The 25,028-nt window shown below is 40.6% G+C and overlaps 3 protein-coding genes across 8 annotated transcripts in view; all 3 read right to left on the bottom strand.

Moving 5' to 3' along the window:
* Nucleotides 1-12,457, bottom strand: part of LOC122642463 (bifunctional nitrilase/nitrile hydratase NIT4B-like) — a 17,152-nt gene extending 4,695 nt beyond the window's left edge. Inside the window, exons 1-3 of one of the 2 annotated variants that reach the window (XM_043835950.1) lie at nt 12,445-12,457; nt 3,605-3,774; nt 2,939-3,118 (exon numbers count right to left, since the gene is read on the bottom strand). In XM_043835950.1, coding sequence (XP_043691885.1) covers nt 2,939-3,118; nt 3,605-3,743 — 319 coding nt within the window. In that variant the 5' untranslated portion in view covers nt 3,744-3,774; nt 12,445-12,457. Of the gene's footprint in view, nt 1-2,938; nt 3,119-3,604; nt 3,883-12,444 lie in introns of those variants that run through there. The other variant, XM_043835949.1, reaches the window with a different exon arrangement.
* On the bottom strand, nt 3,783-4,056 carry LOC122642465. The gene has a single exon (XM_043835956.1). The coding sequence runs from the start codon at nt 3,991-3,993 to the stop codon at nt 3,808-3,810; it is 186 nt and encodes a 61-aa protein (XP_043691891.1). The 5' UTR covers nt 3,994-4,056; the 3' UTR covers nt 3,783-3,807.
* Nucleotides 11,669-25,028, bottom strand: LOC122642464 (OVARIAN TUMOR DOMAIN-containing deubiquitinating enzyme 4-like). 5 transcript variants are annotated; one of them, XM_043835952.1, is made up of 8 exons: nt 25,004-25,028; nt 16,702-16,706; nt 16,521-16,605; nt 14,906-15,521; nt 14,620-14,741; nt 13,159-13,199; nt 12,808-12,906; nt 11,676-11,918 (listed from the first exon to the last, which is right to left on the bottom strand). In XM_043835952.1, the coding sequence occupies exons 4-8, from the start codon at nt 15,480-15,482 to the stop codon at nt 11,747-11,749; spliced, it is 1,011 nt and encodes a 336-aa protein (XP_043691887.1). In that variant the 5' UTR covers nt 15,483-15,521; nt 16,521-16,605; nt 16,702-16,706; nt 25,004-25,028; the 3' UTR covers nt 11,676-11,746. The 5 variants fall into 5 exon arrangements, with proteins under 5 accessions (XP_043691890.1, XP_043691887.1, XP_043691886.1 ...); XM_043835953.1 differs by lacking the exons at nt 16,702-16,706; nt 25,004-25,028 and having other exon boundaries at nt 11,678-11,918; nt 14,906-15,248; nt 15,297-15,521; nt 16,521-16,695; XM_043835954.1 differs by lacking the exons at nt 16,702-16,706; nt 25,004-25,028 and having other exon boundaries at nt 11,681-11,918; nt 14,906-15,309; nt 15,385-15,521; nt 16,521-16,695.

Raw genomic sequence — 25,028 nt, 5'->3', positions numbered from 1 at the left:
CATAGACCACCATTGCTTGCTTGGTTCGGACAACAGCCGGGTGAAATGCATCCTATGCATTGTTTATCCATGTGTAATGCTACACGTGAGGGAGAGATTGGAGTTTCTTATCTTCTCAAGTCATTAGTTGAAGATTATTTGTTTGTCTCATCTGCTAATTAGTTTAAGATTATTATCATTTATTTGTTCGTGTCATCTGATCGTGTCCTCAACAACAATTTTATCTATGAAGATGGTATTCAGCAATAATACAATTTATCCTTATGCTGAGTTATTTGGTCACTAGCAACCTAATGCTGCTACTTGGTCTCCAGCAACCTGATGTTGTTATTCGCAATAACCAATATTGTATTTTTATCATTGGTCCACAGAACCTATACTGTACTTTTATCGGTGCTTCACAATGACTTATATTGTACTTTTACTTGGTTCGTAGCTACCTATGCTGCAATTTTGTCCATGACCTCTATTTGAGGCTCATAAGTGCATAGATATTTGTAATTTTATCTGTCTTCTTTGTGAAGCTCACCACCTATTTTCCTTGGGAAGAGCTTATGGTGTTGTCGTTGCTAATATGATATTTTGGATTGTAGATTGGTGTTCTCCACCGAATATTTTGTTTGTTGCTGATGGTTATGTTGGATTTATTCGACATGATGATTTTTATCTACTGATGATGCTGATGATTGGTGTGCTTGAGTTGATATTGCTACTAGAATGAAGTTCTCTAGGCTCACTGGCATCTATGACTGCTATGTGTTCAAGACTGATGCTGAGTTAATATCCATTCTTGTTGTTCCAAGCGAGAGCCTTTGACAAGTATACTCCAACTTGAGGGGGAGTGTTAGGGAGGGTGTATCTCGGTTGGGCCCATGGACCTCCTAATGTAGTCCTAGAATAGGAGATAATCCTACTAGGAGCCAGATATAAGCAAGGCCTGGTCAAGCCTGCTGTTTGGGGCTGATTAGGGGCTGTTTTAGGGCAAAATTAGGGTTTAGGATGGGAATTTGGGAATGGGGTTTATAGGGTATTAATGGGCAGGTCTAGGGGGTCAATATGGTATAAAAAGGTTAGGGTTTGGATGAGTTTTGAAATTCTGCAATTCTGGACAGAATTGAGTTGCAGGTTTTGGGCTTTAATGGAGTTAGGGTTTATGGGATTCAAACAAAAAATAAAGGGGATCAATTGGGGGAAAGGATTAGAGGATTAGAAGAAGAATTTTGGCCAAACTTACTGGAGATTCCACCGCAGCAAGCTTCACAGTTGTGAAGGATAAAGCCACCTTCGAATTTGAAGAAGATCCTCCCAGCCGTCACGGCGTAAGGAGTCAACCGGATTCCACTAGTCCCTTTCCACCTTGATAGAACCACAAGGATGCACACTCACAAGGAGCATAGGAATAGCAACAATGGCAGCCAACAAGCAAAAACTTTTTTCATTAATCAAATTCGTGTACAATGCTGGCCTCCCTTACAAACTTATATAGAAGACTCAAAAATAGACTTAGACACTAAAAAGGAATGGCCTAATACTATCCCTAACCTATTAGGTAATTTAAATTAAATAGGAAACTAAAATACTAAAGGAAATAGACTCAAAACATAGCTGGACTTATAGAGTCCTAATCCAGCCCAACTTACATCACATGACCACTTAAATTGTCACATGACTACTCAACCAAGTCACATGATCACTTAAATTGAACCAATTGGATGCAACCAATTTAAACCGGTTCAATTAGAAAACATAAAAATAAACTAAGTATTGGGCTAATCCCGTATGCAACCCATGTACCCCTAGTTTAGGCTCATTAAAGTGGCATAATACATAGAAAACCCTTGGGAACAAAGGCCCAACATGTATATAACCCAACCTTAGGCCTATTTATAAAGAAATAAACCAATATCTATGATGAACCTGCATCACCTCCATACCTTAGGATCGTGTGCTTGGCTAAGTAGTTTAGCTTAGATTTTATTGTTTCTTATTCCTGTTGTAATTAGACTTTAGGATTAGCTATGTAATAGTTCTGTTCTCATTACTATCTACAACCTTCTCTTCTTCTCCCTCAATCTCTTTCTTTTTTCTCTCCTCTCTCTACTTGCAGGAACTAGTTCCAGGTTCTGGGAATGTCACAACTATCAAAACTTCAATCTTCAACCAAACCTTCATTATTTAGCCATATCATACTGTGTATAATTTTCACATACAATGATCCTCACCAACATCTTATTTTCGCATGTTTAAAATTGCACTTCATCTCAGGTTTTTTAATTTCATTTTTTATTAGAAGACAAATGAGCTAAGAGAAATAACGTACAACAACAGCAAGAACAAAGGCCAAGGACCAACATCTAAAATACAACAACAACACAATGGCAAAAGCCCAAACACCAGAGAATTCTAGATAATGGGATAAGGCCAAATACAAGGACTGTCTACTCATCCTTTCTAGGCAACTCATTAGCAATTGAGTTGGCAATCCTCAATTCCCGAGAAAAAGAAAAGAGATCTCACCCTTAAGGGACCCAACCTTCCTGATAAGGTTAAGATATCTCCAAGGACTCCCTACATTATGGTATGCATCTATCATTGATGCATCAATGTATAATTAAGATGCAAATACAGTTTTTATCGGACACATTTCGTTCATTTCTTGCCACCCAATAATTTTACAGACAATTAACCTCTTTATTACCAGTTCAAAATATTTAGATAAATCCTTTTGCTCTAATCTGCATTCTGCATGCAAATAACTTCTATACTAGAATACAGTTAAAAGTATTTGGCTACTTTGTATTCGATTCCATGGATGGCCTCTCTGACTTCGATCTCAATTTTAACTAAGGTGATCTCTAACTAGCAATCGGTCCTAAAAGGCTTCAAATAATGCTCCAGATTATATTGCACACAGATCTATAAAAAGCAGAAATTTCACCTGGCACGTCTATGGCTGCTGCGTGATATTTCCGAAACTCCTCTTTACTCTTGGCCGAACGAGCATTAATAGTGACACCAAAGGTTGAACCACGAGGATAACCACCAATAAAAGCTTCCGGAAACACAATCAACTGCGACCCCAATGCAGATGCATCAGCAATCAGTCTCTCTGCCTTATCTGCTTATAGAACAAGGAACGTAAACTTTAAATGTCAACAGAAAACGAGCCATCTACTAGGATTCATGGTTTCTCTCTCCACTGGGTTATTAATAATGAAAAGAAACAAAAACGAAATTGTCAGCCACTGCTGGAGCATTCAACCTGGTGGGCAAGTAAGGAAAAAACTCAAATTCTTAACCTTTCCCGTGAAATTGTGTAATAAATCAGAATTCACTGTTTCTCCTAACTGGATCATTGATAATGAAAAAGAGACGTAGATGACATTGTCTGTCAATGTTGGGGCAATCCAAAGACGGTGGGCAAATAGCAAATGCAACATAAGCTCTGAGCCTCAATCCTGTTGAGGAAATCATTAACCCACTAAAGTCCATGGTTTCCCCCCACCGGGTTGACAAGTTTCTGCCACTGATAGGGGAAGGGTAATAGGGGGGGGGGGGTGTTGGAATCAAAGTCGATGTGGTGGCAAAAGTAGCACTGAAGTACCTATAGTGGCAGGGGTATCATAGAAGATGGTCGAAGCTTGAATGACGGTGGCACGAACAGTGGGAACCGCGGGTTCCGCGCCCATATCGACCTCGGTGATGACGGCTCCATCGGGGATAGTAGTTGGAACTAAAGCCATTCGCTTTTAAGTTTCAACGGTTCCTCTTTTGCTGTCGGAGATTGTGTTGAGAGAGGGATTGTGATTAGTTACCGTATTTCTTCTTGAGACGCTCTCTAACGAAATCGTTTCGAGCTTTGATGCGTGCCTGCTGAGGCGCGATATTGACGAAAGAGAGATAAGCGCCGAGAGCGAACAAAGAAGCCCCAGCTGTGAAGCAGCCGACGGTCAGCGCCAATGATTTGGGTGTAGAGGGGGAGCACCAGACCATCAGACGATGATGCGTAAACAGATTTTCTTAAAGTGATCCTCTAGCAGTTATCAGTGATCAAGCTCAGCTCGTCCGCAATGGACTAGGGCTTTTCTACTTTTAGAATCTTAGGGGTATGGATCTCCAAATCCAGATAGAGACAGCGATTCGGATTATAGAAATGTTTAAGATAAGAGATAAAAGGGAAAACTACAAGAAAACACTATCCATCCTCCTTTTTTACATTTTTACCCCTGACTTCGCCTACCTCCACCAACGTACTCTCAGTCACTCTCCAATTGGGATTTGGAAGTGGAACAGCAATTCGGAGCTCTCTCGATCATAAATCCATCATGAATGCCTAGACGTTTTCGTCTCGAAACTCATGAAGAAAGTAGAAGAATTCCAATCACCAGAAATTGTCTGCTCAGTTTCCTATTGTTTTGGTATGGATTTGTTGCAATTTGGATCCTCTACACAAGCAGGCACAATGACCGCCCTACCCACTGACTGTGTGGGGTAGGGCGGTCATTGTTAAAGAAAGTAAGGGACAGGGATTTGGTTTGATAGCTTTCTCAATTGAGTAAAGCCCAAGAATATTATTCATATTTATAGAAGACTATACAGAGAAGACTATACAGAGAAGATTACATTACAAAGGAATAATCAAACAACTACACACTGTTAATGAGGCTGATCCTCTGTATGATGTTCCTTCTGTGATGAGGTGTAGGGCTGAGCTGGAGGTCCCTTTATTTCTGTGACAGAATGTAATACTAAGTTGGAGGTTCCTTTATTCCCCCTCAAATTGAGCATGGATGGTGAAGACAGGCCTAGTTTGGAACACAAACTTCTGAAGATGGCATGAGGAAGTGGCTTTGTAAACAGGTCAGCAAGCTGATGCTGAGAGGAGACAAACTTAGTAATGAGGGACCCTAGGGCTACTTTCTCACAAACAAAGTGGTAATCCAGATCGATATGCTTGGTTCTAGCGTGAAAAACGGGATTAACAGTGAGATAAAGGGAACTGATGTTATCACAAAAGAGAACCGGAGGTTGAAGTTGTAGGATACCAATGTCACGGAGTACAAAGGAGAGCCAGGTAAGTTCAGCAATAGCGGAGGCCATAGCCTGGTATTCGGCCTCAAGCTAGAACAAGAGATGGTGGGTTATTTCTTTGCGGTCTAGGAAATGCAATTGGACCATAAAAAGGTATAGAAACCCGAAGTAGAGCGTCGGGTAAGGGGACAGCCAGCCCAATCAGAGTCCAAAAAGGCATACAGAGTGAGAGAGCTGTTTTGGAGAATTTGGAGACCATGATCAAGAGTTCCATGAATGTAACGAAGGATCCTCTTGACCATGTGAAAGTGAGCTTGTGTAGGCTGGTGCATATGTTGGCAAACTGAATTAACCGAGTAAGAAAGGTCAGGACGAGTGAGAGTAAGGTATTGGAGAGAGCCAACAATGGCACAAAAGAGAGAAACGTCGGTAAAGGGGTTGTCATCATCTGCAGCGGGTGGGGTCTTGGTGGCAAGAGGAGTGGAGACCGGTTTAATATTGGTCATGTGACATTGCTGGAGGAGGTCAGTAGCATATTTGGATTGCGAAAGAAAGAGACCTTGAGAAGTGTGATGCACAGCTATGCCTAAGAAGAAGTGGAGCTGGCCCAAATCAGTCATGGAAAAGGTAGAGGAGAGCTGAGAAATAAGGTAAGAAAATAAAGTTGTCACTACTGGTGAGGACAACATCGTCCACATATAGAAGGAGGATAAGGGTCTGACCACAGTGATGATAAACAAATAGAGAAGAATCAAAAGGGCTGTAGACAAACCCGAAGGCCAGCAAAAAAATTACTGAACCGGCCATACCATGCGTGAGGCGCCTGTTTGAGGTCGTAGAGGGCCTTCGTGAGGAGGCAAACATGGTCAGGACGAGAGGCATCTATGAAGTCGGGGGGTTGATGCATATAAACAAGAGTGGAAAGGCGCCTGTGAAGAAATACATTTTTTTACGTCGAGCTGGCGAAGAGGCCACTGCTTGATTGTGGTAAGAGTGAGCACAAGTCTAATAGAGCTAGGCTTGATAACAGGACTGTAGATCTCCAAAAAATCAATACCCGGTTGTTGATGGAACGACGAGGCGGGCCTTGAGCCTTTCAAGGGAGCCATCAGTGCATAGCTTGGTTTTAAACACCCAGCGCCAGCCCACAATATTCTGATCAGGGGAAGTAGGCACCAAATCCCAAGTGTGGTTGTGATGCAGAGCCCGCATTTTATCTTCCATGGCTGACTTCCAACCATTGTGTTGAAGAGCAGATTTGATGGACTTCGATTCAGTGGGAATAGAGGAAGAGAGGAGAGCATATTTGGGATTTGGTTTAGAAATTCCACGTTTACTGCGAGTGATGAGGCCAAGAGAAGGCTGAGCTGGGTCGGGTTAGAAAGATGGGCCAGAGGTGGGTGGTAGGGAAGATGTATTGGCTAAGGCTGGCGGTGAAGGAGGCTCAAGTAGAGTAGGCACGGCTGGGCTTGTCTCATGCTGAATAGGAGGGGAAGAAACCCCAACCGAGGGGACCACAGTGACTGCATTTGGCTCTTGTGGATGGACCATGACCGGGGGAACCACGTGGTGTGTCTCTTGCTGATGGAGAGTCGAAGAGAACACCACTGAGGGGACCACTTGATTTGGCTCTTGCTGATAAAGAGTGGAAGGGACCACTACTAGGGGGACCACTTGGCTGGTCTCTTGCTGAGGGAGTAACACTACCGGGGAGTCCACCGGGGCTGCACCTGGCCCTTGGTAAGTTGGAGAGTCATTTGAACCAATGGGATCTGTCGGTTGGAATCTTGTAGAGACAACCATTCAGAGAACATGCTAATATCTCCTGAAAAGGGAGGAGCAAATTGATGAGTAGTACCAACATTCTTCAAAGGAAAAAAGGATTCATTGAAGATGACATGTCGTGAGATATAGACACGACCAGTGGGCTGATGGAGACACTGATACCCTTTGTGATAGTCACTATATCCCAAGAAAAGGTTGGTTGAAGTTTGTCAGATGCAGTGTTACGAATAAAAGGAAAGCATTGTGAACCAAAAACTCAAAGCATGGAGTAATCTAGAGCTCTATCAATTAAGGCATGTCATGGAGAGTCCATACGGAGAACCTTAGATGGCAACCAGTTGATCAAGAACACTACAGTGGCAAATGCTTCAACCCAGAAACGATGGGGAATCGGTGCATGGAACATCATAGCCAATACCAATTCTACAATGTGACGGTGTTTCCGTTCGGTGACATTATTCAGTTCTAGTGTGCCTGGGCAAGAGAGATGATGGAGAAGTCCATGATATTGGAGGTGGACCTTAGTCTGATCAATGAATGGATTCTCCACCCCCATCTGATTGAAAATTTTTTATCCCCCGCCAGAGTTGCTTCTCAACCATGAAAAATTACAAAGTGATGAAAAAAGTCTGATTTTCTTTTAATGGGATAGATCCAGCTATATCTGGAGAAATCATCCACAAATAGAATATAGTAATGAAAATTTTGGACATAGGTAATTGGAGTTGGACCCCAGAGATCACAATGAATTCTTTGTGAAGGTTCTATACTATGAGTGAAAGAGGATACAAAAGGCAACTTTGAACTTTTACAAATTTGGCAGCTAGAACAAACACTTGATTTCAACTTCTTATTCAAAACAGAAATTGCTCCTGTAGAACTTAAGAAACTAGTAACACGTTGTTGTGGACGGTCCAACCTTTGATGCCAAGTATCAACGTCTGCAAAATGAAGCCGATTAGAGAAGAGAGCTGTAAAATGAGACTCAGACCCATCAAGAACATAAAGACCATCATCTTACTTACTCCCCAATGCCAGTACCCTCTTGGTCGTCCGATCCTTGATCACAAAACCAGTGTCAAATGTGACGGTGCAAGGAGAATTAGAAGTAAGCTTAGAAACTGAGAGCAGATTTCTTGTAATTGAAGGAACAACTAGAACATTTTCAATGGAAGAGAAGTGGGCTCATCACCAAGATTAGTTGCACCAGTATGAGTGATAGGAAGTAGATTCCCATTCCCAACCATCACCTTATCACTACCAATGTAAGGCATGAAGTCACAAAGGTTACCAGTAGTACTGGTAATGTGAGAGTTGGCGCCAATGTCTGGGAACCACTGCGCATCTTGAGTGTCTGAGCACTGGAGGGCAGCAAGAGCCTGAGGGATCTCTTCAGACTGGTAGCCATGATTGAAACGCTCAAAGCATTTTAGTGCACCATGACCTGGTTTACAACAAATCTGGTAGAAAATGGGGCGACCAGAACCTCGATTACGATCACAATGTTGATCCTGGGTTCGTGAAGTGCCTCCAGACTGTGACTTGCAATCATCATTTCTGGGATGGTGAGGCTGCAATCCTTTGTTTGCAGTCTAAGTGAAACCTTTGCCTCTAGAAGTGAAATGACTTCCACTTTGGGGCTGTTGAGAACCACGAGAGTTGGGTGTTTGGGCACTATAGAATGCCAGATGAGGATTGCTTTCAACAATAGGAATCGGTTGGTTACCTTTGTTATGGAGCTCGTGGCTTTGCAGAAGAGGTATAACTTCAGAGTAGGAGGGCATAGGTGGTTTGAGCATCATGGTGGCGAAGGCTTCATATCCAGGGCCAAGGTTTGTGAGCAGAGAGAAGACCTTACGTTGGTCAGGGACCGGCTTCCCGATGGCATTCAACTGGTCACAGATAGCTTTGAATTGAGATAGATAAGCAGTAAGAGAGGAAGTGTTCTCTCGCTTGAGGAACTAAAGCTGAGAGCGGAGTTCAATTCTCAAGCCTCAAGTGTTTGAGAGAAGGCCGCTACGAGTGTTTCCCACAAGTTCTGAGAAGTCTTCATTCCAACGGCGTGGCCAAAAACTTCCTCAGATAATGTTACCATAATCCAGGCTTTCACAAGACAGTTTGTACGAACCTATGACATGTAGTCTGGGTTCTGAACTTGTTTGCCATTAGCAGAGGTGACCTCCTATGCATGAGTCTTGATTTCACCAGAGATAAATCCATAGAGGTCTTGGCTTTCAAGGAATGAGACAAACTGTGTCTCCTAGAGAAGGGAGTTCGTTGGGGTGAACTTCAGAGAGACAAAGTTGGTAACATTCAAGGAAGAAGGAAAAGGAAAGCTCAAACTCATGATAACTGCGTGAGAAGTATCTCCCTTGGACAGCTCTGATACCATAAAGAAAGTAAAGAGCAGGGATTTGGTTTGATAGTTTTCTCAATTGAGTAAAGCCCAAGAATACTATTCATATTTATAGAAGACTGTACAGAGAGATTACATTACAAAGGAATAATTAATCAAACGGGTATAGCTACACACTATAATTGAGGCTGATCCTTTGTATGATGTTTCTTCTGTGATGAGGTGTAGGGTGGAGGTCCCTTTATTTCTGTGACAGAATGTACTGTTGAGTTAGAGATTCCTTTAATTGTGCCCCTACCTGTGTGAGGAAGCACGCCGGTACGACGGGCAGGTGGCAGTAGATCAATAGAGACAGAGTTCCGTGTTCTCTTTTACTATTCTTGTCCCTCATTGGTTGTTGTTGGAATTTTTATCCTCTCAAGTGCACCACACTTGAGCATCCGACGGTGGCCATGAAACTGAGGGGATAAACTTTGAAGATCCTCTTGTCTTCTACAAATTAAAATTGACGAAATAGTGCCAAATATTTAGGATAGATACAGGATAAGTTTTGCCCTTTCTCAAGGATCTCAAAATGGAACAAAAATCGATAACTAAATGTTTACGATCAAATGAAATGAAACTGGAAAGAAATGGTACAATTTTGATTTCATAAGTTCACTTCTTGATTCGATTCGATTCAAAATTGGGAAAATTGTTGGTGCTAATCGAATAAAAACCGTTTATAAAGAATCGATTGAAATGGATATGTACCGATAAAATTTAAAAACTAATGAGCCATTTTCTATAATCTACAGGTTCATCAACACTCATAAAACAATATAACTTCCTTCACATAAGAAGGATACATAAAATATGATCCTAATGTAAATAGTAAACACACCAGAGCAATCATCTATTCATAAACAAATAGTGAACAATAGTCAAATATTTGCAAAAGAATATTTTCAGACTTCTTCGGATTCAACAAATGAACACTATATTGCAGTCTCATGGACTCCCCCTCCCCTTGATTTATAAAGATTAATGTTGATGGGGCTTGCAGTGGTTCTCCTGGTTTGGTAGGCAAGTGCAGCGAAGGTTCATTCATCAATAGTAGTAGTACTAGCTAATTCAAAAGCTGAAATGGATCTGTTGGAGAGATTTTTAGAGATTCTGAAGGAAGATTTATCTCAACTCTTGCTGATTTTGTTGGTCTATTTTATACATATGTGACAGAAGCTCTCGCCATATGTAAAGCCTTGGTTATTGCTGCTTCTAGAAGATATAGAAAGATCATGGTGGAAAGTGACAATCAAATGGTGATTAATCCACTTAATCAGGCTCTTCTCGATCCTCCTTGGCGGATTTCTCATATAATTCCTGATTGTTTTAATCTTCTTGATCACTTTCATTTTGATAGAGCCTCTTTTGGTTGTAATCAACATAATTTTGTTATTTGGGACTCCTCTCCTCTCCTCCCCCTTTCATATCTCAACTTTTATCTTTTGATGTATCTGAGGAATCCCATCGTCATTTTGTATCTTCTCATTCTATTAATTAAGGTTCAAAATTTATCAAACAAAAATCTATTCATAAACAAACAAAAGCCAGCCACAAAGCAAAATGCCAAATACCATATATAAAATGATCACATCACCACCGATAAGAATTATTATCCAAAATCCTTGATTTTTTCATGGAATGTGACGCCACCTCACAAGTCACACCTGTGATATATCAATACATGAAATAAAATAAATAGAATTTAAGGATACAAAAGTGAATCCGAATTTGTACCAGCACTATAAATCACATGTACATCGATTGTAAATTAGATAACAAAAACTTAATAGAATCTAATAAAATCAAACCAAATAATCAAAACCGGACCAATTGACACCCTTGCTTTCTCTTTTGAGGTTGGGGCAAGATGAAGCCCGAGGGAGGCAAGTGAGGTTCGGCAATCCTTTTCTCTACAATGTGCTGCCCTCCCCATCTGCAAGCCTGCCCCACAACCCCACCCCACCCCCCATCTGCAACCTTGCCCCACTCCCCTTTCCTCCCTTCCCAATCCCCTCTGCATCCCCGCCTCACTCCTCTCTCTCCTCAATACTTATTCTATAATACTTTCTTTCTCCTCCTTCCCCTCTCCCAAAAAAACCAAAAGAAACCAGCTGTGAGGATTTTGGATCTGTGTATTCTCCACTTGACAATGGCTGAAATTACAATACTAGGAACACGACACAAAATTGTCATACGGTTAGTTCCATGAGTCTAGGAGTTTCAATTTCAGGCCCGACTGAGCCCGCCTAGGGAAATCCAAAACCGACCCAGCCCGTTTGTTAAACGTGTCGTCGGGCTTATACCCGGACTGGATACTATTACAATCAGATGTGACTGAAGAAGAATAAATGAAACAAAAATTATAAAAAAAATCTACTAATACAATCAGATGTGACTGGAAGAAGAATAAATGAAACAAAAATTATAAAAAAAATCTACTAATACAATCAGATGTGACTGAAGAAGATTATACAAATCCTTACATATATCCCTCACCATGAGGGGCCGGGGGGGATCTTATACATTCTGCTATAGTCTTGATCTACCACTCTTCTTTCCAGGAATCTGTAAAGCATCATAATGGCCAAAACCATGATAGAGGACTCTAATTGGATCCTCTTTACCATATTCTTGGCCATACTCAGCAATGGCAATCAAGCCACCAGCATCTTCATCATACATGTAGACATTGATTGGCATCCTGCAGTTAACACATCTATCAGGTGTCATGACATCCATATATCCCTAAGTTTCTTATTATGAAGATGCTTTAGGGTACAGGTTGTGAATGTAGAATGCACTCAAGTTAGCTTTGTAACAATACTTCTATTTTGAGTTTTTTCAAAAACCAGGGGATGATCTGAGTTTCGTTTGAAAACCAGGAGGTGACGTGTAATTTACCCAATAAAAAAAAAAATTAGTTAGGTATCAGTTACATGCTTTTATCATACAGCATCTTAATTATAATTGTTTAGATTTGCATTCTTAAGAATTTCTTTGGATTTGTTGAGGTCATTCTCCCCCCACCTCGAAAAGAGAGAGAAGGTCGTATGTACAGCATACACATTGATATCTATGTTACACAGGTCCAAATATAGGGACAACCAAGTAATAAATTAACTAGGTAATCGGTCCTGGCCCTATTGTGACAGGTCTGGTATAAGCTTTGACAGGGAGCAAAGGCAGGTTTAGAAAATGTAACCAAGTTTGATTTTCTTTACTCCAACCTTTTGGTGATTATACCTATAATACCTAGAGTGTTATGAGATCCTGGGTTCTTTAAAGATAGTACCACTTTGCACACCTTTGTTTCTAATTTGAAGTGTAGAATGTACAATGCATATTTATGATTTAAATGCTTGCAATGGAATCCCCACCCCACAATAGGATGAGTTGGGTTTGTAAGGGACCAGCTTTGCATTTTAAAACACACAACATTTATAAATTGTCAATATGCAAACTACTAACAGGTATGGGCAGGTTTGGGTTCTTAGTAGTAGGATAAGTTCAAAATGTAATATAAAATCTGAAACAGACCCACATTTCACCTTCCCTAAATGATTGAAAAAAAAAACAAGTAGCAGATTTACCGGAGAACATGTGATGCCATGAACAACTCAGGTTCACCTCCCCATACAGATGGCTTCCTGATTTGTGAAACATATGTGTCGAAATCACCTTCAACGAACCTGTAAAAAAATATTTGTTTGATCAAATAAATACCCATCCAAGGATAAATTTAAAAAAGTGAGTCAATTTCAAGCTCCTTCGCATAAGATGAACATCAGATTTCAAAGCCACCAATCTCCAGGGTTTTCAAGGCTGGCCAAGCAGATAGCTAGACTCCAGAGCAATCAAATAATCATATGAGCAAACCAGTCTGCTAGGGAAGAAAAACTGTGACCTTGGTAACTAGAAAAGATGGGATTTAGCAAACTAACCATTCCGTCTCTTCTCGTCTATTGACAAACTCATCTGCAACCTGTAAAAGGTAAAAGTGACAACATTAGCTCAAGCAGTTGTAAAAATACTTGCATAATTGAAAATTTTCTTAAGTTATCCACAAGAGCAAACTAAAAATAAGGATCTCTCTAGTTACAAATTCCTATAATATTCACAGAATTATCAACTTGTCGTATTGGTAAGGGCCTATATTGAGTAAAACCAGTTTCAACTTGAGTCAATGCCCACAATTTAAACAGTATAACCCTGTTCTTTCCCCAAATTTTAAGTAAATGAGTAAGTGCTTTTATTGTTGATTGGTAGCCATGGCTCAACACTCCTGTACATCTATTCACTGATCTCACCAGAAAATGGTATACCTGATGTCAAGATTTGGCAAGGCAATTCCTAAGCATGCATAAGCAACCAGCCACTCCAAAAGAGGCTAAACAACACAGGCTTAGTGATGTCAATAACACACTTGCCTAGGAACCTAAGCATTTACCCACGTGACAATTACCTATTGTGCATATGCTTTAGATTGATTACTTCTAACTGTAAAGTGAAAAAAAAAATTCTAATTTATCCAGGCACCTTGGTCGCCTAGGCGGGCGCCTTGTATGCCTAGTTGGCGTCGCCTTGCTTTTGGATCCTCTCCACTGCCTTGGGTCACCCAGATGCCGTGACAACTATGATGTTATATGCTCCTTCACTAGTTGTATTTACTGTTGTAATGCACACTGTATGTGTCATACACGTGGTATAAAAACACATGCCCTACCAGTGAGCTAAGACAGCTGAATAGACGACACGCACAACATGTTAAGGTACTAGGCAGCCCACCCCTATTGCAGAGGGTCACTCACATAGGCTTCCTGACAACATTGGCTCAATGGTTAAACAACCAATCTTGGATTAAAAAATTCTACATTTGAGTTGCTGATTTCATCAGAAAAGGCTCAACCAGTGGCAACACAAAACATTCAAAAGATACAATCTTTCTTGGATAAAATTTTCATTGTTAAGTGATGATAGGTCGTGAGTTTAAAACCCTTTTGTGCCTGAGCTATAATGGAGGCAACACCCAATATTTAAGCAAATGCTTACTTGTCTGAGTTTGTAAGGTCTATATTGAGGTACTGTTGGGCAAAAAAGGCCTTCGGTCAGTACATATCTAACTGATCTAAGTCTCTCCTTCCCCTTCCTTTGTTAATATAACACATTTAAGTTTTGAGTCCACAACAATTAAATACAGCTAACCCAGAAACAACATGAAACAATTTGCAATGCCACCTTCCTATGTAAAAACTGTGTGGTGATGACACTTGGCACCATGACCTTTAAGCACATCCTCATATGGTGATCCACTAACTACCCACTTAGTTCTCATAAAAAGAACATCTCTATAAAAATTGATTCAATTCAGCTCATCATTAGAAGAGCGGACATAGAAAACATACTCTGGCTCGCAATTCATCTGCTAGTTCTCTTTGGAGACTCTCACTAGGAGATGGTTTACCAGATCTTAGACAAGCACCATGCGCCACTGAGCGGAACAAACATCTCCCATCTCCAGGTATGCCTGCATCAAACAAGAGATAAATCAACTGCTGATAAAGTCAAGATAAGAAGATATTACTCACCTGTGATGGAGTAGTCAGTGTAAACTTTCTTTCCATGTGCACTGGTCATGGAAGACTCACAATCCACTTCTGATAAAAGCCAAGATAAGAAGACATTACTAACCTGTGATGGAGTAGTCAGTGTAAACTTTCTTTCCATGTGAACTGGTCATGGAAGACTCACAATACGCATTATCCTTCTTCCTTTTGGCCACTTCAGCATATACTGGATTGAAACTTGCAAAGCAAACCAACAAGCCAAAAATCAGCCCTGCAAAGGCACCTCCTCGCAACAAAGATGTGGGTCTAAAATACCACCTGCCTTTGGTATACATTTCTTGTTTTGCCACCAAAAGTCTTAAACTAATGTTTTGACACGGTGATGAAGGGTATGTCAACTGTTGCCCTATAGAATTTTCTGAGCTTTTGACAGTTACTGGATGCCAGTTTCTACTCCATTTGGAAAATGCAGAACCAGCTGAAAGACAGTTGCACCTTCGTGTGTGGGAACAAAAGTTCCCAGAGATGGTCAAATCAGCATATCTAAGTTGGGAGTGACCAGCATGGAAATGAAAACAGCATGTACTTGATTGTGAGTGAGACATCATAGCACAAACTTGAGAAGTCATTTGCTTTCTAGCATGCCCACTAAGGTGGGCTTTATTACTCGTGCATGTAATGATGGGCGATAAACTTAACATGTTGACATAGCAAGGAGGTATAAGCGCAGCTCTTCACAACTGATCACATCAAGTACACAACTAATCAACAAGTATACCATAAACTCATGTCCCACACATATAATCATAAAAACTTTCTAGCTACTCATACTCTAAAATACATACCCATGCACGAATTGCCATTATCCATGTACATATTATTATTAATAAATCATTGAAACTTAAATATGCTTCTGTTTGTCTAAATTTTCTTTTTTTTTTGTCCGGGTACAAGTTCATCTTCATTTACTCTTCCCATGATAACTCACATACACGAATACATAAAATACAGATTCTCTTTTATTTCTCCCTTCAATAATTACTTTTTTTATTTTTTTTGGATTGATAAACATTTAATTACTAGTTCAATCAGCTTTGGGCATGATTATCAGATACAGACAAAAGAAAAAGTTTCTCTTTCAATTCTCCCTTCAATAATTACTAGTTCAATCAGCTCTGGGTATGATTATCATATACAGGCATGAAAACGATCAAACAAACGCACCTTCTTCTCTGCTGGCAATCACCCATTTAAAATCCGGGAGAAGAGGTATAACTCTTTAGATGGTTTTGATCATTGGGTCCTCCGCAAGCATCTTATCATTTAACGATATGAAAAAAGGGCAAGAGAAAAAAAAATTCAAAATGGATGAATGTTCCAAATATCACATGCAGATGCAGTGCATAATTCAGCAAGTTACTATTTTTACATTTCTGAGATTCCAAAAGCAGTGAACCAAAAAGGAACTTTAATAGTAACACAAACTTTGAAATGGAATACATTCAATGGGGACCAAAAAAAAGGAATTGAACAGAAAAGTTGGGGAGAAAGAACAGAACCTGTTCTACAAATAATAGAGAAACAATCTGGGGTTGAGATAGAGAGAGAGAAGTCCAATAATGGGACAAACAAGCTAAAAAGAACTACCTGGTAGCTAGATAAAGCATAAAATTTAGAAGTCTACCACGGTAAGTATGAGATTCCAAGAGAGAAATAGAAGGCTTTGAAGGAAAGAATACCTGCTATATATCCTTCAGTGGTCAAACAACTATAAAATCAAGTGAATGGAGAAAAATTAGATTTCCGGTTGGATTCTTAAACAATTCTCTGCGTGTGTGCTATTCTGCTTCAATTTGTGCAGGTAAAGAGAAGCAATTTCCGATTCAGGTGTTCTTTGAGCAAGAATTCATGTCCGAAGATGGACGCTTCTAGATGCTTGTTGGTTTAGGATAAAACAAAAACTGGTCCATTTTGCACATCGGGCTAGTTAGGCCGGGCCGAAATCAGACCAGACCACTAATGCAACATGTCAACAACGGTAGGCAGGCTTGTTCAAGTTTACAGTAAAATAATAAATTTGAGGAAAGCTTTCCGCTTGGCCAACCAGAGGGTTGTGGACACCTCATTGTGTCACCATGGCAGCGAGTTAGGTAATGATAGACAAAGTTTTACGAGATGTTGTGAGACCACTTCTTCTTAATTGCAATTAGAATTTTTTGTTTAACCAGCAAGGATAGTTGAACTCATGACCTCTTAATTGTGGATTCTGGATCCTGTTTTCATGTGGGAATGATGGAACAGATCCATGGCTGTGGGTCTTATGTGGGTCCCACAGCCCATGGAGGGTGTGGATCTATCCCCATCCATCCCCGGATCCAAACTCTTAATTGTGAGATGTTGGTCCTTGTCAATTCAGCTAGCCCCTAAGGTTCCAACGGTATGGGATTTGGTATTCGGTATGATACATTGTACATTACCCTATTGAATATCGATCAATATAGGTATTTCATATTGATTCCGTATTGTATCTATTTGGTACAGGTATATGGTATGGTCTGGTTTATTTTTACCGTTTTGTCCATACTGATACCGTACCGAATACCAACTAGATACATATATCTCATACCAATACCATATCGAATTTATTCGGTACCATATAAGATATATGGTATGTGGTATCAGTTGACACCCTTACCCAAATGGATAGTATAAAATTCTGTTTCAAGCAAATGATTGGCTAACGGTTGGCCAAGAAAACCAATCAATAAAAAAACGGCACAATTGTGGTGAAGATTGTAAATTGTTGCAAAAGTTGTTGTAAGAAGCACAAAGTGCGTCCCAAGGTATCTGTACCTCTCAAACCTTTACATCACCGGGCTGCATTTGGTTCGGATTGTTCAGAGGTGTCTAAGTCTGGCCTGAGTCCCAAAACCCCAACCAAGATGTCAAGCTCCTCTACTTCTTCTGCTTCGGGTTCGGGCCATGCAAGAGCACTGCATCCAAGCTAAAGTCTAAAGGGAAAAGGCCTACTTCCTCCAAGAAACCCAAACCCAAACGAAAAAGGCAGGAAAACCCCTTTGAGTTTCTGGGATCTGAAGACCAAGCTGAATTGGACATACTCCAAAATTTCTCATCTGACATAATCAAGCTGATTGATTCACCTACAGAGTTGTCTTCCAAGCTTTGTTCTTGGCTCTGTGAGTTACAATCTGACAAGGAGTTTCATCTAAAAGCCCAAAAGAAAAGATCTATCCAGGTATCTGAAGCTATTGATGAGCACCAGGTAGTTGCAAGCCGTCCCTGTGGAGATCCAAACAAACCATCCACGTCGGTATTATCTCTCAACCCTATTAGAGCTCTTTTCTCTTTTATGTGTGTTTTTACTGCGCTCTTATTCCATTGCTGTTTTTTTCTCTCTTGGTCAAATCGCACATCTTTGTAAATTATGATTATATGTAGTTGGAATGTTCGAGGTCTTCGGACCAAAGCTACTTGCCATGGTTTAAAGCATGTTTTTAACAAATGTAAACCTGATTTGCTATTTCTCTGCGAAACCAAACTGTGTTTACCTGATGTTTCAGTCCTTCCACGATCTTTAAGAAATCTTTCTACCCTTGGCTTCCTGGGTAGCTCTGGCTCAAAGGGACTTAGTGGGGGTCTGTGGCTTTTGGGGAAGCCTGGTTTAATGGTTACTCAGACTGTGTCAATGGATAGAATCCTTGCTGCTTTCTTTACAGACCATGCCCTCAACACCCGGTGGTGCTTGGTTTGCATCTATAGTCCTCCCCAACCCCAATCTCGGCTCTCGTTTTGCTCCGCTTTGCATGGTTTTTTATCTTCTCTTTCTTGTCCATTTCTGCTCATGGGAGATTTTAATGAAATTTTGTCAGGCGATGATAAATTTGGTGGTACCCCTTTTACCACTCCTTCCCCCTCGGCCTCTGCCCTTTTGTCCCTCCTGTCTAACTTGGAGTTGGAGGAGTTACGCCCTACCTCGGGGTGGTACACCTGGCGAAATAAACGCAAACCACCGAATTGTGTTTTCGAACATCTTGACAGATGTTTTATGTCCAGGCAATGGTCTTCCTTTTGGTCTATGGCTACTCTACAACTCCATCCTGCCTTAGGCTCTGACCATAATCCCTTGATGTTGAATACCACCCCCCTATACCATCTTTTAAAAAACTTTTCCATTTTCAACAGGCTTGGACCACTCATCCTGATTTCAAACGTTTTGTTAACTCTGAATGGGGGAAGTGCCCATCTTCGGATCTGATGGAGAAACTCAATGGTATATCTTTTAAATTGAAAAACTGGAATTCATGTGTCTTTGGTCGGCTGGATTCACTCAAAACTGAGTTAACCACAACCATTAATTCACTGGAAGCATCTCCCCCTTCTTCGGAGATTCTCTCCCTCCTTCGGGATACCTACTCCTCTCTTGAAAAGTTACTTAGAGCCGAAGAGGTTTTTTGGTGTCAAAAGTCCAAACAACTTTATATCCTGGAAGGGGATCGAAATACTAAATTTTTCCATGCCACTGCCAAACAAAATCTCCGCATTAATCGGATTATTGCCCTTAAAAATTTCGAGGGTGACCTTATTTCCAACCCCCCCCCCCCGAGTTGGCCCACATGTTTGCCTCTCATTTTCAATCTGTCATGACCACTTGCCATCCACTTGATCCATCTTTTGTGGAATGTCTATTTTCCCCACTGCCGCCATCTTTGTCTCTCCACTCCCTCACTTCCGTCCCGAACTTGACTGAGGTTAAGGCCGCCGTTTTCAATATTGGAGCTTTTAAATCACCTGGTTTTGATGGCTTATCCGCTGGCTTTTACCATTTTTGCTAGGAATCCATTTCTCCTGATGTTTTGCACTTTGTTCAACAGTTTTTTCAGAATGGCTTTATTCCTTGTGGTGTCAATCACACACTTCTAGCCTTGATTCCAAAAAATCATGCGGCTAATAAGGTTGAAGATTACAGACCTATTAGTCTGTGTAATGTTTCCTATAAGATCCTCACTAAAATACTTGCCAACAGGCTCAAACCTCTTTTGCATTGTTTCATTTCCCCGACCCAATCGGCGTTTGTTAAAGGTCGTCAAATTTCTGATAACATCATTATTACACATGAAATTTTTCAATATTTAAAAAAGAAAAAAAAAAAAAAGAAAAACCGATTTTATGGCCTTGAAATTGGATATGTCCAAGGCATATGACCGGGTAGAGTGGAGTTTTCTCCTTCATCTTTTCAAATACCTAGGATTTCTTGACCAGTGGACCAGTCTAATCTCAACTTTACTTCGCTGTTCGTTTTCCATTAAACTCCAGGGTAGCTCCTTTGATTTTTTCACACCATCTAGGGGTCTTCGACAAGGTTGCCCCCTAAGCCCTTATCTGTTCATCCTCATCATGGAATGTTTTTCTCATCTTCTACACACCTATCGAGATCTTAACCTTTTCAAGGGTATCAAAATCTCTCGGCATGCACCAGAAATTACACACCTCTTCTTTGCTGACGACACACTCTTGTTTTGTCATGCCACTTTGGATGATGTTCACACTATCAAAGCCATCCTAACCCTTTTTGAATCACTATCTAGCCAACAACTTAATCCTTCTAAGAGTAGCATTTTCTTTAGTTCAAATACTTCCCCACAAATGAGGACTGATATCTGTCGACTTCTTGAGATTGGAGACATGAACCCTGATTCCAGGTATCTCGGCACCACTCTATTCCCTCATCGCTCCAAGGTCCGCACCCTTGCTCCAATTCTTGATCGAGTAACTCAGAAACTGTCGGCCTGGAATGGCAAGCTGCTGTCCCAAGCAGGCAGATTAACTCTCATTAAATATGTCCTCCATTCTATTCCCACATACCAAATGTCTACCTTCCTTTTCCCAAAATCCGTCTGTGCTCGACTGGATTCTATTAGCTCCACCTTTTGGACTGGCAAACCGGTGGGCTGTAAGGCACATTCTCTACTCTCTTGGACCTCCATTTGCCGACCCAAGAGGAGTTGGGGATTGGGCATGCGTTCACATTGGGACCATAATAGGGCACTTATTTTAAAACTGAATTGGAGATTGGTCTCTCTCTGGGCCAAGGTTCTCAAGGCAAAATATTTCCCACACTCCTTCCTTAATCCACAATCTAAACTTGGACGGGGTACTTGGACCTGGAATAGCACTCTACATGTCCTTCCTGTTTTCAGACAAATGATTCGATGGCATGTTGGTGATGGCTCTGCCATACACCTGTGGAATGATCCATGGCTCCCTTCATCATCTTTCACCACCCTTAACCAAATTATGCAGCCCAATCCTATGTACCATTATGTTTCAGACTTCATCATCCAACGGTCCTGGAACATCCCTCTCATCACTGCTATTTTCCCTTCTGCTATTTGTAATGATATTTTACAAATCCCAATATCTTCACACCCCCATCCGAATCATCTCTTTTCCCATTGGTCTAAATCGGGGAGGGTTTCCATTAGAAGATTTTCTACTTGGTTGGCACAGCCCACTCAAACTCTTTCTCACCCCTTATGGAACACAATTTGGAAACTTAGGACACCACCCAAGTTTAAACTTTTCCTCTGGTGGGTACTTTGTGATGGTATACCTACCAAAACCAGGCTGGGGTGGAAATCACTTCAATGCTTTCTTTGCCCTCTTTGTAGGGAGGAGCCTGAATCACCCTGGCATCTGTTCCTATCCTGCCCCATCTCTAAAAGAATTTGGGCAGTAGGCCCTCTGGGTATCCGAACTGAATTTATCACAGGTATTTCCTTATTTCAAGGAATTGATACTTTCCTCACTAAGGCTGGGGGAAGTAAGGATCTCCAACTCACAACCTTAAGCATTATTAGCATCACTCTTTATTTCATTTGGATTCACCGGAATCAAGCCCAATTCACTAACACACCTACCAATCCCATTCACTAACACACCTACCAATCCCATTCACATAATGCATAATATTTCATGCTGAATAGCAGATCTTCGGCTTCTTGAATCTGTTGGACCTTATGTAACACCTGCAGACCTCGCCCCAATTGTGGTGGGTTCCCCCATTTCACAATCCCCTATTGCTCGACCTCTTTCCTTTTATATTGATTCGGTTGACAAAGACACCTGTTTTATTCTATCGGATGGGAGCTTTTGTCATTCATCCTCCTTTGGTGGATGGGGTTATTTGGTTATTTTTAACAATACACTTGTGGCATCGGCAATGGACTGTGGCTTTGTAGGCTCAGCACAAGAAGCAGAGCTGCGAGGAGTCAAAGCAGGGGTCGAAAGGGCACTTTCATTGGACTGTCGACAAGTAAACATTTGGACGGACTCTCAACAGGTTAAGGAGTGGCTTACAGATCAAGACCTGTTCCCAAGGCCTGGGAATTGTTTTCTCTTTTGTTTGATATTTCCCAATCCCTCTCTTCCCTTGGGACTATAATTATTCAGAAACATAGTAGGTTAGTGCTTAAGCCAGTAGATAATTTGGCTCGCCATGCTAGGATTACACACTCTACCTCTGACTATATGGTTTCTCTTGTAAACATAATGTTTAATTAAGTAGTTTTAACTTGTTCATCAAAAAAAAAAAAAAAAACACAATTTCTAGTGCTCAATGAAGCTCCCCGTCTCTTACAAGGACTCGTATAGCTCAACTTACGTACTACTCTCTCTAAAGTCCTTAAAAATTTGCTTTAGATTACTTGTTATAAAATTACAACAAAATAACTAACTTAACAAAACTATTTTTTGTTTCAAGTAGGAACTAGAAACAGAAATCAATCATGGCTAGAACAACTATGCTTCCTCCTTCGGCTTCTCCTCCTTCTCTATCCTATGATCCTAATGGAAATTTTCTACTTATTTATGTATATATTTTCATGTTTTTTGTGGCCTGTGTGTTACTGCTAATCATATTCATCTATCAAGTCATGATGAAGGGAGAAGAGATCAGACCAGTGATGGCTTCCAAAAACATACCCAGAAGGCAAGAAGAAGAAGACCAACAACTTAGGGTTTCTATACCTTTATTAAGTACATTCCCACAAGCAATAGAAAATGATGATGTCGATAACCCTACAAGGATGAGAAAATTTTGTGTTATCTGTCTGGAATGCTTACAAAAAGGCGATTGCTGTTGGGTTCTTCCTCCATGTAACCATGAGTTTCATGTAGTTTGTATCAAGCAATGGCTTATGGAGAGAAAGACATGCCCTATCTGTAGAACACATGCTTTAGGAGTGTTATCTCTACATAACTAGCTAGCAATCCTTTTGATGCTCTTAGTTTACCCTAGAAAGAGGATCGGAATATTTGTTTGGATATTTCTTATTGTGGCTGGCCACTTTCATTAATTGTGTTTTCTTCTCATATATAGATGTTATTGTTGGGAGTTTAGTTCCACATCGGCTACTAATTAGTGTATGTACCCTTACATACTTAGGTGTCTCTCCAAGTCTCCACCTCTCCACCTAATAGTTTGAACTTCTGGGATAAAAACTTTACGGGTTTTCACCATACAACCCCCGCCCCCTCTTATACACATGGGAGTCTCTTCACCTATACGTTGTCAACAAATAGGATATGTGTTAGGCAAGTAACCCATCGGAAATAAAAAAAAAATTATGGTTGCCCCAATCTTAATTCTTGGGCTTCCAAGAAGCAAAAGACAGTGGCCCGCTTTTCTACTGAGGTCGAATACAAGGCCCTTGAGCTCACATGGCTCTGCTATTATTTAGGGAGCTGGTCGGGCATTCACCTTACAAAGGCTCTCATATTATGGTATGTGCCATTTACTTGTCTGTCAATCTCGTGTTTAATGCGACTTCTACTTTATTTTTTTATTTTTTTGTGAAATTGATGCTTAGTTTACTCTAGAGAGGAATATATTTCCTGATTTTTCTTTATTGTGGCCACTTTCAGTATTTGTGTTTTCTTCTCATATATAAATGCTATTTCTTGGGAGTTTAGTCCCACATCGGCTACTAATTAGTTTATATACCCATGGGTTTTCACCATACAAGTATACAATCCCCCTTGTACACAGGATCTTTATTCCCTTTAGTTCCCTGCTCGGCCTAATTCCCTAGTCACCCTAACAAGGGGGTGCAATGACCACCCTACCCCTGCCCGAACACTCTACCTGGGTGGGATCCCCCCCCCCCTTATTAGAGGGATTGGAGAGCTGGGCCAGGCAAAGAACTGGAGGAGATAATTTTTCTTATACACATGGGAGTCTCTTCACCTATATGTTGTTAACAAATAGGATATGTGTCAGGCAAGGACCCCACCGAAAAATAAATTTGTAGAAAAATTGGTTGAAAAAGGCAACATTCCTATGAAAGAGGAAATTTCAATCTTTCCTTACACTCTATCTATGTTTACTATGCTTCTTTAAAAAAAAAAAAAAAAAAAATTGCGCACCTGTTTCTATAATTCTAAACATATATCACACTTTTTCCCCTATCTTTATCCGGATAGTACGTTATAGTCATGACTCGGATCTAATTGAACTGAACTCGCGCAGCAAAAAGCCCTCATTGTTGATGAGTTAGAGTGTTGACTCGGATCTAATTTTCAGGATGATGATCTTTTTTTTTTTAGGTAACAATTTCCAGATAATTGATTAAGTTGAGCCATTTATCCAAGCCAGCTGGCCACAACTACGTCAAAAATTAAATTATCCATTCTAGCCCTGATTCCAAATTGTTAAAAAGGGAAAACCAAGGGTAGAAAAAAGTGATTACAAAATCTGTTACAAATAGATTAATCCATTAAGTATAAATTATGGGAATAGTTGTTTTTGATAGGTAGATCAATAAATTAAGGAGAGGATTCCCTAAAAGCCAGCGTTCCCCAACCTCAACGCGAGGGCTAACGGGAGCGCAATCAGAAGTATCGACAGCGGTGGGATTTCCTCTTTTATAGTAACATGTCTAAGGGTAAAGAAGTGTTCGCCTACTTTGACAGACAATCAGACATAGCATTGCAAGCAAATAGTACTACAGAGAACTTACTTGTTCAGGTTACTTGCTTCTCGAGCTTTAGGTATGGGAAGAAAGACCACTTCTTCTTAATTGCAATTAGAGTTTTTTTTAATCCGCAAGGGATGTGTGGATGATGGAACAGTTCCACCACGGCTGTGGGTCCTATGTGGGTCCCACAGCCCATGGAGGGTGTCACGTGGGGACGAGATCCAAACATTTAATTGTGAGATGTTGGTCCTT

Source organism: Telopea speciosissima, chromosome 10, assembly GCF_018873765.1.
Source record: "Telopea speciosissima isolate NSW1024214 ecotype Mountain lineage chromosome 10, Tspe_v1, whole genome shotgun sequence".
Taxonomy (NCBI): domain Eukaryota; kingdom Viridiplantae; phylum Streptophyta; class Magnoliopsida; order Proteales; family Proteaceae; genus Telopea; species Telopea speciosissima.
This window is presented reverse-complemented; position numbering and strand designations above follow the sequence as displayed.